This window comes from Astatotilapia calliptera, chromosome 15 (genome assembly GCF_964374335.1).
Source record: "Astatotilapia calliptera chromosome 15, fAstCal68.1, whole genome shotgun sequence".
NCBI lineage: Eukaryota > Metazoa > Chordata > Actinopteri > Cichliformes > Cichlidae > Astatotilapia > Astatotilapia calliptera.
Window position 1 is genome coordinate 16,002,312 of NC_137436.1, and position 17,137 is coordinate 16,019,448.

Genomic DNA, 17,137 nt, shown 5'->3' on the forward strand with positions numbered 1-17,137 from the left:
GGTCGATTACTACCAGACCATACTCCATGATTTTAAATATCAATGTAACAACTACAAACCTGCTACAATTGGCATCAGTTTGGGTTTACGTTTATTGGACAAATTAACTGAAAGGAAGTTCAAGCAATATCATCTCCCCTTCTTCACCTACTTTCTCTACTTGTTAACAGGATAAAAGTAGGTCTGCTGTATCTGTGTTGAGACAAACTAATTAAAAAGTAACAAAGTTGAAGCCAACTGTGAATAATTGCATTCGGTTATATATACATAACCACAAAGTCTTAAAAGATGCAAGGCTATGGAAAAGGAATACCAAATGGAATGCTATAATTTAATAAGGAAAGTAATTTTTAAGGTTGTCAGACATCTCTCCTTAAGGTTAGCATAAAGACCCCACCTCCTAGACACAATCAGTCATTCACGTCAGCAGCCGAACTTTTCACCAGTCGGTGCCAGACTTGTCTAAATGTAAAAATAAAATAAAATAAGCTAGCTCCCAGCATTAATTAACTCATTCAGCCGCATTTGTTGCTTCATGTTTAATCCGCTGACATTAATGGTGTCGGTCTTATAAGTCAGTTTAACTTCAGTAAGAAAGAAAGCATAATCCACAAAATGCTTCTTTTTTTTTTTTGTCCTATAATATATTCAGCATACATAGAGAAAATCGGGATTTGGAACTCCCTGTGCTTTGGTGTATGTTACACAGCTTTACTTTAGATGTTGCTTCTTTGAGGAAAAAGAGGGTTTTTTGACACACCAGAGCCTCTGCGGCAGTGAACTTGACATGTGTTCAATCAGAGAAGCAGTTTCCACTCTGGAATACAGAAAAACTCTTTCATTTTCTCTGCCCTCATTCTTCTTCCTGCCTCGGACGAACTGTTGTAACACAGAGAGACTGAACTTTGTGTAGTTGTGACGGCTGGATTCACTTTGCTCCAGATAAAGTGTGATAAGAGCCAAAGCGACTAATTGGGGTCGACCATGCCTTTTTCAAAATTGTGACATCTGGGCTTGTGAAATGTTCTAAGATGGTGATTAATGAGATGAATACTTATTTTATTATAAATCTGCGTGGCTTTAACAGGAAATGGATAATGAAGCACCTGGACCCCCCAAAAAACCCACAAACTGAGAGATTCTGTACTATTTTGGCTGAAGATAAGAGTATAAATGTGAAGTGAACAGTATAAATACAAAGGTGAGAAATATACAGAGGCCACATATAATGAGTTAAAGTTATTTTTAGTAGTTTCCATTTAGGGTGAGATTTTACTAGATTCTGCCAGGAGGAAGAGTGCATGAGAGGCTTGTTTGTGGCCTCAGACTCTTCCGTCCTATTTCATCTCTGACTAAAGTAATTATGCAGACTCAAATGTTTAAATGAGTACCATGTGGCAGCCTGTAATTAGATTTTTGGTAATGAATGGGTGAAATACCAGTTGCAGGCATTCAAGCACAGAACTTCCCTGTAAAGACGAGGTTTGACAGTGTAGCTTGACAAGGGACAGGGATGTGTCATTTAGACGCGTCGTTACTTAGAGGATGAAAAGACGGTTTGAACTTTGATTTCCCGAAAGTTTCTTTTCTTAGAACCGACTTTGCTCATCACTCGAGAGACTGACAGAAGTTCTCATTATTCTGGGTCTAACAAAAAAATTATTGATGAATCAGCGCTACTCATTTGTAATATTACAGAAGTGAATTTTAAAAGAAAATACCAGTGAGAGTCCTCCACATTTTTTGTGCGCAAAGAAGAAAATTCAACACACCTAGGTAGGGCTGCCACAAACGATTATTTTGATAGTCGACTAGTCACCGATTATGTTTGCGATTAGTCGACTAATCAGATCATGCATCCATTGGACGTAAAACGTACAGCTTATTGCACCAGCAGCATCTGCTCTTATATAACTATCATTAGCTTACAGCTTTAAGTGTTTAAGGTATGTGCTAACTAAAAATAAAGACAAGATGATAGTTTATTAAATTTTAATGAAATTTGCAGATTGTTTCGGTGAAGTTTAATAAACTCCTTGCTATCTAAAATATGACGGGACACCGGAGTGTATTCTCGAGCATCTCACACTTCTGATAATCAGCTGTCTTCTTGATGTTTATTCAGCTGTGTAAAAACTATAACTTTAATCTCAGCCAAACCAATTTACCCAGGAACAAATAAAACACTAAAAAAACACAATAACATTTTGAAGTTATCTAAGTGACTTATATATATTTAACCTGGTGGTTTTGAAAACAATTTGCAGGGAGTCCGGTGTTCTCAGCGGCTCTAGTGAGCCTTGCCCCCGGCTAGCTATCGAGCTAGTGGGTAACAGAAAACGAAAACGTCGGAGCGCTTTTGAAAATATGTGGTGTCTTGATAAACTGAGCAGATATTTGAGATTTATACAGTTACATTCTCGCCTGAAAATATGTTAAACGTTTATTTTGTGACCCAGAAAGAATAATAAGAGTAATATTAAAACGAACTAGCTGCCGCCATTGTTGACAACTGTGCTGGGCTGCGCTATGAATTCTGGGACACAGCTTCTTCTTCTTCAGGGTTTAATGGCAGCTGGCATCCTTATACATGCAGTGCTGCCATCTTCTGTTTCAGTCCGTTATTACACTCTTAAATCCTACTACTTATTCCTGCGTCTTTTGTGATCTTACAAAGCTTCAAACGACACGTCGACTATTAAATCAGTCGTCGACGATTTTGATAGTCGACGTAATCGTGACTAGTCGACTAATCGTGGCAGCCCTACACCTAGGGTATCTTCTCGTTATCTAGATTTACGTCCCTTACTAATGTCATCAGCATACGCAGTCATGCGAAGCTGGTTATCAACTCATTAAGTTAACCTAGAGTTTCTTCTGTGCATTCACATGCAAGGGATGGCATTGTCATCCTCTGACCAATCACAAACATGGATATATGTAAGGCAGTAATGCGGCTGGTTTTCCAAAGGAAGTTAAAATTATACAGCAGCTGCTGCTGCAGTCAAAGCACAAGCAGGAGTGCGTGTATGAGTGGAAGAGCAGTGTGGATAATATAGTATTTAAAGTGTGCGTTTTAAGTGCTTTGGTCAGTAAGACTGAAAAAGAGCTACTATTGAGGTATTGGTTATGATTAAGGTTTTATTAAATTCATGTTTAAAGGATAGTTTTAGTTTTTATTCTTTCTGCTGCAGCCTCTGTGAGTGTAAAGATAAAAGAAAAACTAAATTCAGTTCAAATGTAGGCTTAGTCTATGTGCAATATAGGTGCAGGGACATGCAAAGACATTGGAAAATATTCAAAAACATTAAATCCTCATACCATCTGCGTACAGATTGTTTAAGGTATTCCCAGAATGCTAAGGCTGTTTTCCAGAGCATTGATTGGTCAGTAGGTGGTGATTTCATTCTTGTTGATCTTAAATCTGGAGTCTAGCCTGCTCCAGAGCAAATTGTATTTGCATGATATGTTATCATGGTGATGTACCCTGGTAAGAAAGGAATCACCTTCACAGTAAAGAAAACCAAGCGTTAAGCCTGAAGTTACTTAGATAAGCTCAAATCCTGCTTTGTTGTTCAGACCTCTGGCAGCACTAGAAGCTCAAAAAACATTGATTAATCCATGCAACCAGTAAGCCCCAGTAAGGCTGTACAGTGGCAAAAGTCATAATCACAATTCCTGCTTATTTAAGTCACACACAGCTAGAGACTGGTTGTAGACCACCTGAGAACCACTGGTCTTAAGAAAAAAAAAAAGTGGATTCCTCGATTGGTTGACGAACAGTTGTAGCATTTGGTCACAAAGACGTATACAATTCCTTTGGTTGTAAGCAGATTACACTGGTTACCAGCTTGTCTGCAAACACTTGCAAACCATTCACCAAGTCATAGTGAACCTATGAAAAGTGCAACACAAACCAGAAACAAGAGCATAATAATAATAATGGATTGGATTTATATAGCGCTTTTCTAGGCACCCAAAGCATGTTTGCCTTCAAAGTAAAACTTGTGCCAAATGTGCAATTTCACTTGTATTTTTATTTTTTATTCCTATTTATTCTATTTATCCCCTTTGTATATTTTATTTATATATGTCTCTTTATTTATATATGTGTGTGTATATATAATATTCTGTAACTCTGTAACTTCTGTCGGTGCTGTGCTTTTTTGGAAACCGAATTTCCCAGAGGAACCCACCCGAGGGATTAATAAAGTTTTATCTTATCTTATCTGAAGCGTGTTGGTTGTAGCAGTATGGCACAGTTTTTACTTTAAAGGCAAAAATTCTCTGTTGTCGGTGTATGTCACAATTTTCATAATTCAAATGCCGCTCAGAGAGTAAATTACAAGTGTTTGAAAACAAATATGTGACTTCCATGCAAACTACAGGTGACCGTGCAACCAATTTCATCCAGCAGCAGCCAACAACCTCCAGCAACCACTCTCCAGACCGTTTCAAAATATATATTTTTCCATAGAGATCGCAGGTTGCCAGATCTGACATGATTACTCTTCAAAGTCTTTTTAAAAGTTTTATAAATACATGGGCTTGGCATGAGCTTCAAATGCATTTCAAATGGAAAAACAAAGAAGTGCAATTAAAGACTCGCAGGTGGTTGCGGACAAAAGTTTGTCGTTTTGGGATTTGAGCCCAGACCGGCTTGTGATTTTTGGACAATGGAGCCTGTCTGGCACAGGCAACAAACTGACACCTCCATCACGCTGCTGAAAGCCGACCGGGTGAGAGACCTTTGGCAATCCGGAGGCAACTGACAGCAAATTATAGTTTATCTTTTATCTCTGTAGATGTAATTTTCTCCCTTAGCTTGTCTCCTCTCTGTCACAGTCAGATATTGTCTGCACTGTGGATAAAGCAATAACTGTGAAAAACCCAGTCAATTCTGTATGTCACAGTCAGTCTAAGCTTTTAGTTTCACAACAATTCTCGATACAAAACAATATCTGGGAAACTCTTTGTGCAAAGAGACCGCAGAAGGACGCTGGAGTATGTGAACCAATAGATGCTCTAGATAACACTCAGCTCCTAAGTAAATACAATTTTAACATAAAAAGCATGACCGTGCTGTTGGGGAAGAGGAAATGCCAAAGGAAAATTGTCAAATACTGCTTTTCATACCACTTCAAGAAGAATTAGTTGCGCATCTCGCCTGAATTTTGCTCAGCAGGCACCTCATCTCATGCATCTGTTTGAATGTGGATTCAGTGTAACTTGAGCGCATTCACTTCTCCTTCCTGTCCTCTGTAGCAAACTCTAATTCTTTGTTGTATTTTTAAAATCTTTTTCTCTACATTAAATTGGACGTTATTTTGTCTGAGTTTGTGTACAAAGAGAGTCTGTCCAGCATCATGAATACGTGTTTTCAAAAAGCAATAAAACTGGAACCTTAATTAAAGGAAAGCGACAAAAACCAGCTTCATGTTTTTCTGCCAACTCTGCCCTTTGTTTTCAGGAAGGAGCAAAGTAACAAAGCTAACTAACCAGTTTTGGGAAACCGAAGAATACATGATTATATTTTTGCCTACTGTGCGAATTTCTGGCAGGAAAAAAAAGGCCAAATAAAAATTAAAGATGTCAGAGGATCTCTTTGGAGGCTTTTTGGAAGCTGAAACTCATTAAACAAAAAATGTGTGAGCTATTGTGTGGTGAAAAATGGAGGAGTCCTCTGTGTCTCTATGTCTGCTTTGACTTTAATTGGCTCTCACATTCGCAATTCTCACCACCACGGCGAGAGACTCTCCGTGCCTCACCCCTGCGGGGCAGCTCGTGCCACAGCAGTTAAACAGCAGAGGCTTCACTGACAGATTAGCACCTCCTGCAAAGGCAGAACGATTCATTTTGTTTATCGCTCTCCGAGCGCTAGGTCACCGAAGATGTTCGCAGATGTTGGTCTACATTACCGGTGTAGGGTCTTTCGATCATGTGGGTGATATTTGCACATTTCATGTGAGATTTACTCTAGGTTGTCTCTTAAATGATAAATATGTGCACTCCAGAAAGGACACAGGACTTTTATTTATTTATTTATTTATTTTTAAGGCTCGTGTGTAATCGTTGTCATACTGCAGGAGCTTTGGAGGTTGGAAGTTACCCAGGCCCATCTGTCATGAACTCATTCCTCCTCTCCCGCCCCTTCCCCGGTCATCACTCTCTGTCTCTTTCTGTTTATCTACATCTCTGTCTGTGTCTGTCTGCGCAAAATGGTATTCAGCAGAGTTATAAATACTCATGATTAGACCTAGTGATATTCGCTTGCAAACAAGAGGGCAGTTTAGTGTGGATTTTCTGTCTGCCTCTGTTTGTCTCCGTCTCTTTTAATGCACACACGGATATATAAAGGTCATCGCACCCATACATTATGTACGGAGTAGGAGGTGATCCACACGGAGGGCGAAATTAATTGCTCCTTCTCTGGGCGATCATCGCACCGATACCCCTCATAGTGATAACGGCCTCATTGTCATTTCCTCAGCATTATTTGATAATGAAAGAGGGAAGAAATGAGCATCCACTGAACCGTTTTCAGTTCATAGAGCAGTGTGGAAAAGTATTTCATCCTTAAGTTGGTGTACAGTCAGAAATGTTTCTGCATGGTTTTTGGTGTGGAAGAGGTGCATATTCCAAAAAATAGCTTCTCTGTTTATGATATGTATGTTAAACACACTCAGTAACTGGTGGGGGTTTTTGTTTTGTTTTGTGTTTTTGATGAGAATACCTTGGTAAAATCACTGCAGTCTCTCTGCAACACAAACTGAAGATTGTAAAACTCATAAAGTAAGGATTTATTGCAGGAATCCTGCCAGTGAGAGGCAATTTTTTTTTCAACTGTAAGATCATCTTGGAGGGTGTCGCTTGTGGTGGTGTTGAACTGCGTTGCATAATTTAGCAGTGTTTAGCCTACCCCTACAGTGCTTTTCAACAGATTTAGATTGATTTGTGACAGTTGCGGTTGGTAAGAAATGTGTCCATGAGTGTGGCTCTCTTAAATGAAATATTAAGCAGAAATATTTTTGTTTCTCATCTTCAGATATTTTATTTGTCAAGTACTCTATGACAAACAAACAACAATATAATCAGTTCCAGATGAACTTCAGCTCCATTGTCTTGGATGAAGTTGATGGCTAGCATTCTTGTCCTTGATCTGCAGCATCTGGGCTTTCATTGTGCTTAGTGTGATCCTCTGCTAGCAACAGACCTGTCTAAAACTGAGATAAAGTACATCTGACTACCGTATGAAATCAAACACAATGAATTAGGGGAAGCATCAGGGCTCACTTTGGGGTGAAAAAAGAATGTGAGGATTGTTTACTAGATTGTAGATGACAGGATAATAAGAATGATGATGATGATGATAATAATAAAATATGTTAGACATTTGGCAAATATACCCCGGAATTTCACCCAAACCATTTGTGGAAAGACACTACTAATATAAAAGAGAAAAGTCTGATCATTTTTCATTTGCATGCACAGTATATGAGTAATGCCTTATGATATGCATTTGGAACATGAAGAAGTCATTAATAAGCTTTCATATATATATTATATAGTCTGGTATGTAAGATTGCTCAGGTTAAGCAGTTTGGAAACAAAGCCAAAGAAGAGAGGCTGAGATGGTTTGGACATGTGCAGAGGAGGGATGGTGGCATTATTAGGAAAGGATGCTGAATGTGAAACTGCCAGGCAAGAGGAGAAAAGGACAACCACAGAGACAAGTCATGGATGTAGTAAAGGAGACATGCAGAGGGTTGGTGGGACAGAGGTGATAGGGTGAGATGGAGGCAGATGATCCATTGTGGTGTCCCCTAAAGGCAAAAGCTGAAAGAAGAAGACGAAGATAATAGTCAGAGGTAGGTGGAGTATGAACTAGTTTGGGATCGGTGTGATTTTTATAATTGTTAAACCACATAAAGTTGCAACATCATTCACTGTTATGTGCTTATTCTGGAAGCATATTTACAACCACAAAATGAAACAGCAAACATCACAAATGAAATAAAATGAAATATTTCAAGCAAGGTTTAATGCTACTCATCAAGTAGCTTCAGCAATTTAAATAGGACCATCAATTGCTAGCTTTAATCAAGTACTCTTGTCTTGTCATAACTCCTATGAGTGCCTTACAGTTATTTCTGTAACATGCTAGTGATAAAAGTCCTTGAGATGCCTCTGTCAGCTGTCTGCAGATGAGCTGTGATCCATGGCTACAACAGCTGCTCCCCTCACACAGCCCTACCACTGTGCCTTTCCTGCAGCTGCCTCCACCTCCCCACCACCCCATCACCTCCACAGGGAATGCCATGCTTCGAACTCCTCAATGAAATTACAATTAATTATGGGAAAGGTAGTATGCAAGCACAATGAGCCCAAAGCCCCTTAAGGAGAGAGTAATGCATCAGGATAACCTGGAGTCCCAGCAGGCATTAAGCTTTTCTCAAGTGCAGAAGCGTGTTCTTCGAAGACCTGTTCTTACTGGCCCAGTAAGCTAGAACTGCGTACATTTAAATTAAGGTTTCGGTTTTGCCTAGTATTTAACTACAGTGGTATGTTAGCGATGCATTAAAGTGACAAGAAACACTGTTTGACCTTTTACATATTCTCCCCAGCTAGGAAAATAACAAGTAGTAAAATGAAATGCAAATATGATAAACTCGATTCCCCCCTCAGAGCTCTACTGTAAGGTAAGGTGTTTAGATCATTTTTACAATAAGTGGTCCCGGTCCTACAGTGCATATAAGCTTCACACTGCTGCAGTATGTGCTAAGTGGCTGAAACTAGAGAGATACTGTAGCCTACTGTATTGTGTGATGCATTGCAACTTTGTCCTTGAGCGGTGTTATTTTTGAACATTGTCTTTTAAGTATACTGCAAGCTGTGGAAACAACAGGCTCAGCTATTTCACGTCATTGACAGCGGTGTAACCGGGCATTTTTCTACAGGAGTGGCCAGGTTTATTACTTATTCCTTTAATATAAGGATTCATAATGGAATAATAAGTAATTCATTGGATTTATACTTTTTTCATGAACTAGATTTGATTTTTAACATTTAACTGAATAAAAATCCCACATTGGAACATTTACTTGTGCAAAACTTGTGCAACATAACTGCTAAACAACTTGTTTTCTTTAGATTTGAAAAAATAATCCAAACTCCTTTTGCAAGAGAATACAGGCAGTTAAATATTTCCTTCTGCCCTTGAATCTATGACTTCTTCTCGCTGTCTGTCAGACTCGTCATCTGCTGGCAGAAAAAAAACCCTCGCTCTCGACTTTGTTGCAGGATATGTCATTCCTCAGAAACTTCAGCTTTTACTCATTCACCAGCTGCTCCAGCAGCAGCCTTCCTCCGTGTCACCCCCCCCCACTCATGAGATGTGGTCCTTGAGTCGGACCGATTGTAGCCAAGTAAAAACCTGTTATAGCCGAATGTCACTGCTGTCTGTGTTCTGTGTTTCTTAAAGGAATTTCCGGACCGTCTCAAAAAGCACTGCCAGGTTGCAGAGACTGTTCAAACATTTATACAAGCTCTTGCCCTCAAATGCCAGCAGCACCCCCACTTCTTCATTCAGGCTCTGAGCCGAGCACCTGCTGCTGTCATTCTTTTCACCTCACATGAATACGTTTGTTAATTCCACACGATGAATTGCAGAATGTTTGCAAGCATCACAACATAGATTCTGTCCCACTTTTTTTTTTTTTTTTAAGGTTTTGTTTCCTGATTTGTCTCAAGCTGTGAAATTGATCTGGATTAATATAAAAACCAGTCCTGCATCAAACCAGTTTTTATTCCTCTAAATCAAATTAACTCTCCTGGACTCCCACATTCTGTGTTATTCATAGGACTGACCAGCAATTTGCTGACTGAGTCGTTGGTTGCTCATTGCACACCATGTTGAGCAAGAGTGTTTTTTTTTTTATCTGGGTCATCAGCTGTGCTTGAGCTTCTCCTTTCCCTTGAGAAGACTACAGAACTCCTGGTTTAACTGCATCAGAGGATTTCATCCTCTGAAAAATGAATGGATTGCATATCAAATGCATATTGATTTTCTACTTGAGTAATGTTATATTTGTACTATAATATACAGTGATTAGCCATCATAACGGAAAATCAATGTGAATAATTATGACATTTGCTGCCTGCGGCCATTCAGTTAGAGTTGCAAAGTGGCTTTGTGTAACATTGTAAGTGCGCACCGTGATGTATAAGGTGAAGGCAAGGACAGGCATGCCGCTATCGCTGCGTCTCAGTGTTTTATGTGGCGCACTGTTACATCTCTTCTGCAAAAACCCACAAATGGAAATGGCTACAATAACAGCTCTTTAGGTGCTTCACACCAAACCAGCTTGCAGCTCAGCTGTAGGTAATGATGGCATTATCATTGATCCCCCACAAAGTAAGTCCACAGTGATCAATGCTCTCCCATGTGTTTTCCATGCAGACAGCAGTGAGATTAAGCCGCCTGTAGCAGGAGGCCAGACAGTCTGCAGATTAGAAAGTTACAACTGAAGGGACTGAGATTTGGTTTTATCTATGTGTGTGTTGCTCTGTCTCCCAGAAGCAGCTATAGGAAGAGTTTTAGGCCAGCATGTTTTTGGCTTTGGATTAGACCCGGCAGTAGTGTTTGCCAACATCTGCCGGCCATTACCCGGGTGACACTGGCAGTCATGCAGTGATTAATCGGACTGTTGTGATAGTTCCCGTTCGGTCACTCTGCACCTCAGGCACATCACTTAGCAGCAGGATGGGGGTCAGCGTTCACAGGGTCATATGTCCTGGGAGCTTTCTGTGTGTACCTTCCTAACTAAAGCAGAATGCAGGCCTTTAGTTACTGTGCAGGACTATCTCATATTAACCTGTCATGCTCTGCATTCCTGTGTGCAGTTCCACATTTGTAGCCTGCAATGTATCTATTGCACACTGATACCCCGAGACTAAAACGTGTAGAAAATTAAAATCAGTTACAGATGGTAAAGTTATTTTAATCGTGTAAGTATGTGTGTTGCTGTATTACAGCTCTGATTTGCACTAGTTAATGAATGCTTTTGGCAATCTACGTTTGGTTATTAAATTATTGTTTTTAAATAACTATAAATATCTTTGACAAACGAAGCGATTAATGGTTCATAAAAACAAACAAAACATCACTGCTTGCTTTTATGTATTTAGTGTTTATCTGGTCGTTTCAGTGGTTTTTCAAGCAGAACTTTTTGAGATTTCACTCCTGGTGATGTGAAGATTTTCCCATTTGGGGTGGCTGTAGCTCAGAAGGTAAAACAGGTCATCCACTAATTGGAAGGTTGGTGGTTTGATCGCTGGCTGCTGCAGTCTGCATGCCAAAGTATCCTTGGGCAAAATACTTTCTTCAAGTTTCTCTCTGATACATCCTTTGGAGTGTGAGTAAAGAAAAGAGATGAAGCGCTGCCATGTTTTTACAAATATTCTAAACAGGTGCTCATCAGTAGGGTGAAATGACTAAAAAACTTGCTGAGATTTAAAAATATCTAATAAAAAACTAGAAGCAAGGAAATGCACGACCTACGCGTATCGACTAAAAAGTCTTCATCAGGGAAAGATAGAAAGCACTTAGAAAATTGCTTGTATGAATGGGTGAATGAGGCATGTTGTATAGAGGTGGTTTGAGTGCTCAAGTAGAGTAGAAAAGCGCTCCAAAAGAACCAGTTAACTAAAACGTTGCAGACAAAATGGTTAGTTTATTCAAAATTGTTGGCAAAAAAACCTCGTTACGTTCCTGTGTTGTAAACCTATTTTTGAGGGATCAAAAGGAAAAAAAACCCAAAACATTTACACAAAGCTGCACACAAGTTATGAAGAAAAGATGTCTTGTCATCACAAAAACAAATCTTTTACAGATTTCCCTTATTGATATTATGCAACGTTTTCAGACTTGCGGCTTTCAAATTTGCAGATCTATGGCGGTCATTCTAGGCAAGACGGGATCACATGCCTGTTGTGTGATTGGCCGGCCCTTTTCCTCATTCCTCTCCTTGACAGGCACGCTCACAGACAGATGCACAGCAGCTGTATTGCAGGATGCAGTTTTTCAGGGCGCAGTAATCTCTAAACATCAGAAATGCCAGCCACATGGATGCAGCAAGGCGACGTGATCACTTGAAGCAGACAGAATGAAAAATGGCTTTTCCCTCAGTTTGTTTTAAGATCTTATCTGCGTGCGCTGTGATCAAACCAGGCTGCAATGAAAGCGTTACATCCACAGATGTTTGAATCTACCAGTAGCCCGGGGAATAACATCCTTATCAAGAGGAGCTGTTATGTTGGAAAAAGGTAAACATCACCTGCATTCATCTGGTCTCTGCGACTGTGTCAGTCGGACCCGCTTTATCGAGGCTCGCTCTCAGTGTTGTGGGTTTGGTAACGTATTTGATAAGGTCTGTTTGGCGCTTGGCCTCTCGCTCGACATCCTCAGGGCTTGTGGTGTGATGGATTTGTGGCATGCTGCTTCTAGAAGGAAACAGTCTGTAGTGAAATTTCGATTATGCTTATGATGTAAGAGTCTTTAAGAGACATTCAGGGCTGTGGAAGAAGAGGTGCTGTGACTTTCAGTATTGCTGGTTTTGCCCTAGAGCTATCTTTTCCCAACATCTGCACACTGAAAATGCAGCTCCTGGGGTCTTTTTTCCCCCCCTCTACTTTATTTTTATTTTTTAACCAGTTCTGAGCTGTAAGGTACGCAAGGTTATTCTTGCACATACCTCCACTGGCCTCAGGAACTGAAATAAAACCAGCAACCCTACAGCTGGTGTCCTTTGTGTGTGCCTGAGCCTTTTTCTTTCCTGAGCTAGTGGAGATAATTCAGCATCACTCTCTGGGATAAACTGTTATCAAGGATGCTGAGTAATTTGAGGCAGTGATGAGGCTGGGATGCAGGCGGAGGCCTTTAATGAGATTTGCTCGAGGTACTCTTGGTGTTGGCTCGCTGTACGTTTGTAGTTTCGCAGTGATGGCTCTCCCTGGTTTTCTGCTCTTTCTGTGTGACTTTAAAAAGAAAGAAAAAGATACCTACCCCCTGGTATTTTGCAGCATACGGATGTTTTTTTTCTCTCCGGGCAGTCATGCACAGAATGCAGCAAAAAAAACAAAAAAAAAAAAACAACTGGATAAGCTGCAGAGTCTTGCTCTATACAGAAATATTTATTGTGGATGTGGAAAGCTTAGCTGTAAATATTCCATATACACAGTTATTAACTGTATTTATATTTCTGGGCTTTTTACCTCTTGCATATCTAAGTAAACAAACTAGGCCGCCCTTATTAATGGGAAAGTGACAAGTGACCAATCCTGCTGTGGCTAATGAGTTTGCTTTACTAACTGCACCCAGCCTTCATCAAACAGAATTATACATCTAGCTCAGCTTTAAGTTTTGAGGTGCATAAAAAAAAGTAAATATTTTGCCATATTAAAGCTTAATGCCAAACAGCTTTTCTTGCAGTTAAACAGAAATTCTTTTTTTTTTTTTCTTGCTGCAGATAATTAGTGTCATTCATTAGTTCTTTTTCCTGCTATTCTCCCTCTCAGGTTTCTGAATCAAGGAGGAGGAGGAAGAGTGGATTTCTGAGGCACAGTCTCTGGAGATATTTCTCATGAGGGGTGGATGAAAGATGGATGGAAGCGGCCCCTCTCAGCTGTCACACTCTGACCTCTGAGTAGCTATGTATTCCCTGCACCCAACGAGGAGGAACCCCTCCCCAGATGTGGGGCTGTCTTCTCACCCAGAGTTGGATTAATAGCCAGAGCTCACAAAAACAGAATGGCATTAGCTTGTGCAGACTATGACTCATCAGAGTTCATATCAGAGTACAGGTGAGACTGAGTCTCTAGCCGATACCTGCAGGACTCTTAAGGAGAAGTAATCAGCCTTGGATGACCTTCACAGAAGGATAGAGTTATACCCCAGGTTTGATGAATTAGTGTCTATTCCACTGCCTTGTTGACAAGGTCGGCCATGGCTGCTGCTGATCGCCAGAGCAATGGTTCCCTGAAGGGACGAAGAACAGACTGAGAGAGTCAACAATGCAGCGTAACGGTGGCGGCGTGGGCGTCGGAGGCCAGCCGTGGATGTTTCGCCGCGTGCGTCTCACGTGGCTCAGTTTCATGCTCTTCTTCATCCTGGTCTTCTTCCCGCTTATTGCCCACTACTACCTCACTACCATTGATGAAGCTGGGGATCGCGACAAGCACATCTTTGGGCCCCGGCCTGGTGGCGAGCTGTGCGAGGCCAAACATGTGCAGGACTTGTGCCGTATCCGCGAGTCGGTCAGTGAGGAGCTGTTGCAGCTGGAGGCAAAGAGGCAGGAGCTCAATGGGGAGATCGCCCGACTTAACCTGCGCATCGAGGCTTGCAAGCGCAGCATCGACAGTGCCAAGCAAGATCTACTACAGCTGAAAAATGTTATCAGCCAAACGGAGCATTCTTATAAAGAACTGATGGCCCAGAACCAGCCCAAGCTGTCGTTGCCCGTCAGGTTACTTCCCGACAAGGAGGATCCGGGGCTGCCACCACCCAAGTCTCCACGCTCCTGCCGCCTGCGCTCCTGCTTCGACTATGCACGCTGTCCCCTTACATCTGGGTTCCCTGTATATGTCTATGACACAGACTCCTACCTATGGGGGAGCTATATTGACCCTCTGGTAAAGCAGGCTTTTGTTGCATCAGTTAAGAGCAACATTTATGTAACTAATAACCCCAACATTGCCTGTCTGTATTTGGTTCTGGTAGGAGAGCTGCAGGAGTCCCCTTCCTTCCCACTGCCATCTCCTTCAGAGCTGGAGAAGCAACTGAAAGCTCTTCCTTACTGGAGGTCTGATGGACACAACCATGTACTGGTGCATCTCTCTAGAAAGTCTATGACACAGAACTTCCTGTATAATGTGAGCACAGGGCGAGCAGCAGTTGCTCAGTCCACTTTCCTAGAGCAGCAGTACCGTGAGGGTTTTGACCTAGTTGTGTCCCCGCTAGTTCATGCCCTCTCTGAACCCAACTTTTTAGAAGTCCCACCTCAAGTTCCCGTGAAGAGGAAATACCTTTTCACATTCCAGGGGGAGAGGGTGGAGTCCCTGAGGAGCAGCTTACAGGAGGCACCGCCCCAGTCTTTTGAGGAGGAAATGGAAGGAGATCCACCAGCTGATTATGACGATCGCATAATCGGCACCTTAAAGGCAGTGCAGGACAGCCACTTGGATCAGGTCCTGGTGGAATTCACCTGCAAGAACCCGAGGCCAAGTTTGCCAACAGAGTGGGCTCTTTGTGGAGAGAGAGAAGACAGACTGGAGGTCCTCAAGGTTTCTACCTTTGCCCTGGTGATTGCTGCAGGAGATGGACAACTTGTAGCATCAGCAGGCTTTGGGATGAGGCTGTTTGAGGCTTTAGAAGTGGGGGCTATCCCTGTTGTTCTGGGGGACCACTCCCGACTGCCTTACCACCAGTTTATTCGCTGGAGTGAAGCTGCCATTTTGGTCCCCAAGCCCCGTGTAACAGAGCTACATTTCCTCTTGAGGAGCCTGTCAGACAATGACATGTTGGCTATGAGGCGACAGGGCCGCTTTCTGTGGGAAACGTACTTCTCAACCTCAGAAAATGTTCTCAACACCATTCTGGCCAGTATCAGAACCAGCATCCAAGTTCCTGCTGCACCCATCAAAGAAGAGCCAGTTCATGAGATTCCTCACAAAGCCGGGAAGTTGGCTGGGACAGATGCCAACCTGGCTGACAATGGTGATCTGGATTTGGGTCCCGTCGAGACGGAGCCTCCTTATGCCTCTCCACGCTTTCTCCGCAACTTCACATATACAGCTGCAGACACTTACAGATCATGGAACCGGGCCCCGGGGCCCTTCCACCTGTTTCCTCACACTCCTCTTGACCCGGTACTGCCCTCTGAAGCCAAATTCCTTGGCTCAGGTACTGGTTTCAGGCCTATTGGAGGAGGTACAGGAGGCTCTGGAAAGGAGTTCCAGGCTGCTCTGGGTGGGAATGTTCCCCGAGAGCAGTTCACTGTAGTCATGCTGACTTATGAGAGGGAGGAGGTCCTGATGAACTCTCTCGAGAGGCTGAATGGACTGCCATACCTTAACAAGGTAGTGGTAGTGTGGAATTCTCCCAAGCCTCCTTCAGATGACCTGCTGTGGCCAGACATCGGCCTGCCCATTGTGGTGAGTGTAGAAAGATTGATCTTTTTTACGTGCAACAATTTATCTAAATACCGTTGTTATAGTAAGTTTTTTTTAAGTAAGGAAATCATCTCGTGCTCATCCTTTCTCTCTGAAATGCAAAAAGGTAACCTGCGATGTTTGATGTGTCAGATGAAAAGTTTCTTTGAGTACATCAGGATCAGTCTCTTTGAAAATCTGTTGGAGTCCATACAAATTACCAGCAGCTTTACTAAAAGGATTGAAGAAGCTTGACACCCATGAATAATAAAATCTGTGCCTTTGAACTAAGGATGAAAAATCAAATATTCATGTGGTTCACATCCACACCATTAGGTTGTCACACTGACTTTCTTCACATGTGGTGAGCTGATGGGGAGGTACTAAAGAATTTGGTGGTGCCAGACTGAAACTGAACACAATCTTTGTCAGTGAATTATTTATATTATTCATTTGGTTAAATTCATCAACTAAATTAACCGATTAATGTGAGTCTTGATAGCAAAAAACAAGTTACATCCTTGTAACAAGCATTTTTTCCTTACAAATCGTAGATGACGATTAAGCATCATGCCCTCATGCTCCCATCACTCTGAAGTAATGGAAAAAGGTCCTGTGGTCTAATGAGTCCTCTATTACAGAGTCCAGTCTTTATGCTCCTTGGCAAATTGAACTTTTTTTCCCTTAGCCACTTAATCCCTTGAGTTGTCTTTGCTTTGTGCACGTGAGAATCCTTTTACTTTAACTGTTTAACACAGTTGTGACGTCTACTTTCAATTTAAGATTTGATTTCACTACATTTTAAGCCATTTGCAGTTAAGGTTTCAGTTCACCACTATCCCTATTGCAAGTCGAAACACATTAATCGCAGCACTAATTATCCAATTATTCGTTCTTACCTATTTACTTGGTTAAATGCAGATGGGAATGT

At 41.6% G+C, this 17,137-nt stretch overlaps 1 protein-coding gene across 3 annotated transcripts in view; it reads left to right on the forward strand.

Moving 5' to 3' along the window:
- Positions 1 to 17,137, forward strand: part of extl3 (exostosin-like glycosyltransferase 3) — a 40,888-nt gene that overhangs the window by 11,475 nt on the left and 12,276 nt on the right. For 2 of the 3 annotated variants that reach the window (XM_080289550.1, XM_080289552.1), the window contains exon 2: positions 13,576 to 16,209. In XM_080289550.1, the coding sequence (XP_080145676.1) occupies positions 14,071 to 16,209 (2,139 nt within the window). In that variant the 5' untranslated portion in view covers positions 13,576 to 14,070. Of the gene's footprint in view, positions 1 to 12,929; positions 16,210 to 17,137 lie in introns of those variants that run through there. The other variant, XM_080289551.1, reaches the window with a different exon arrangement.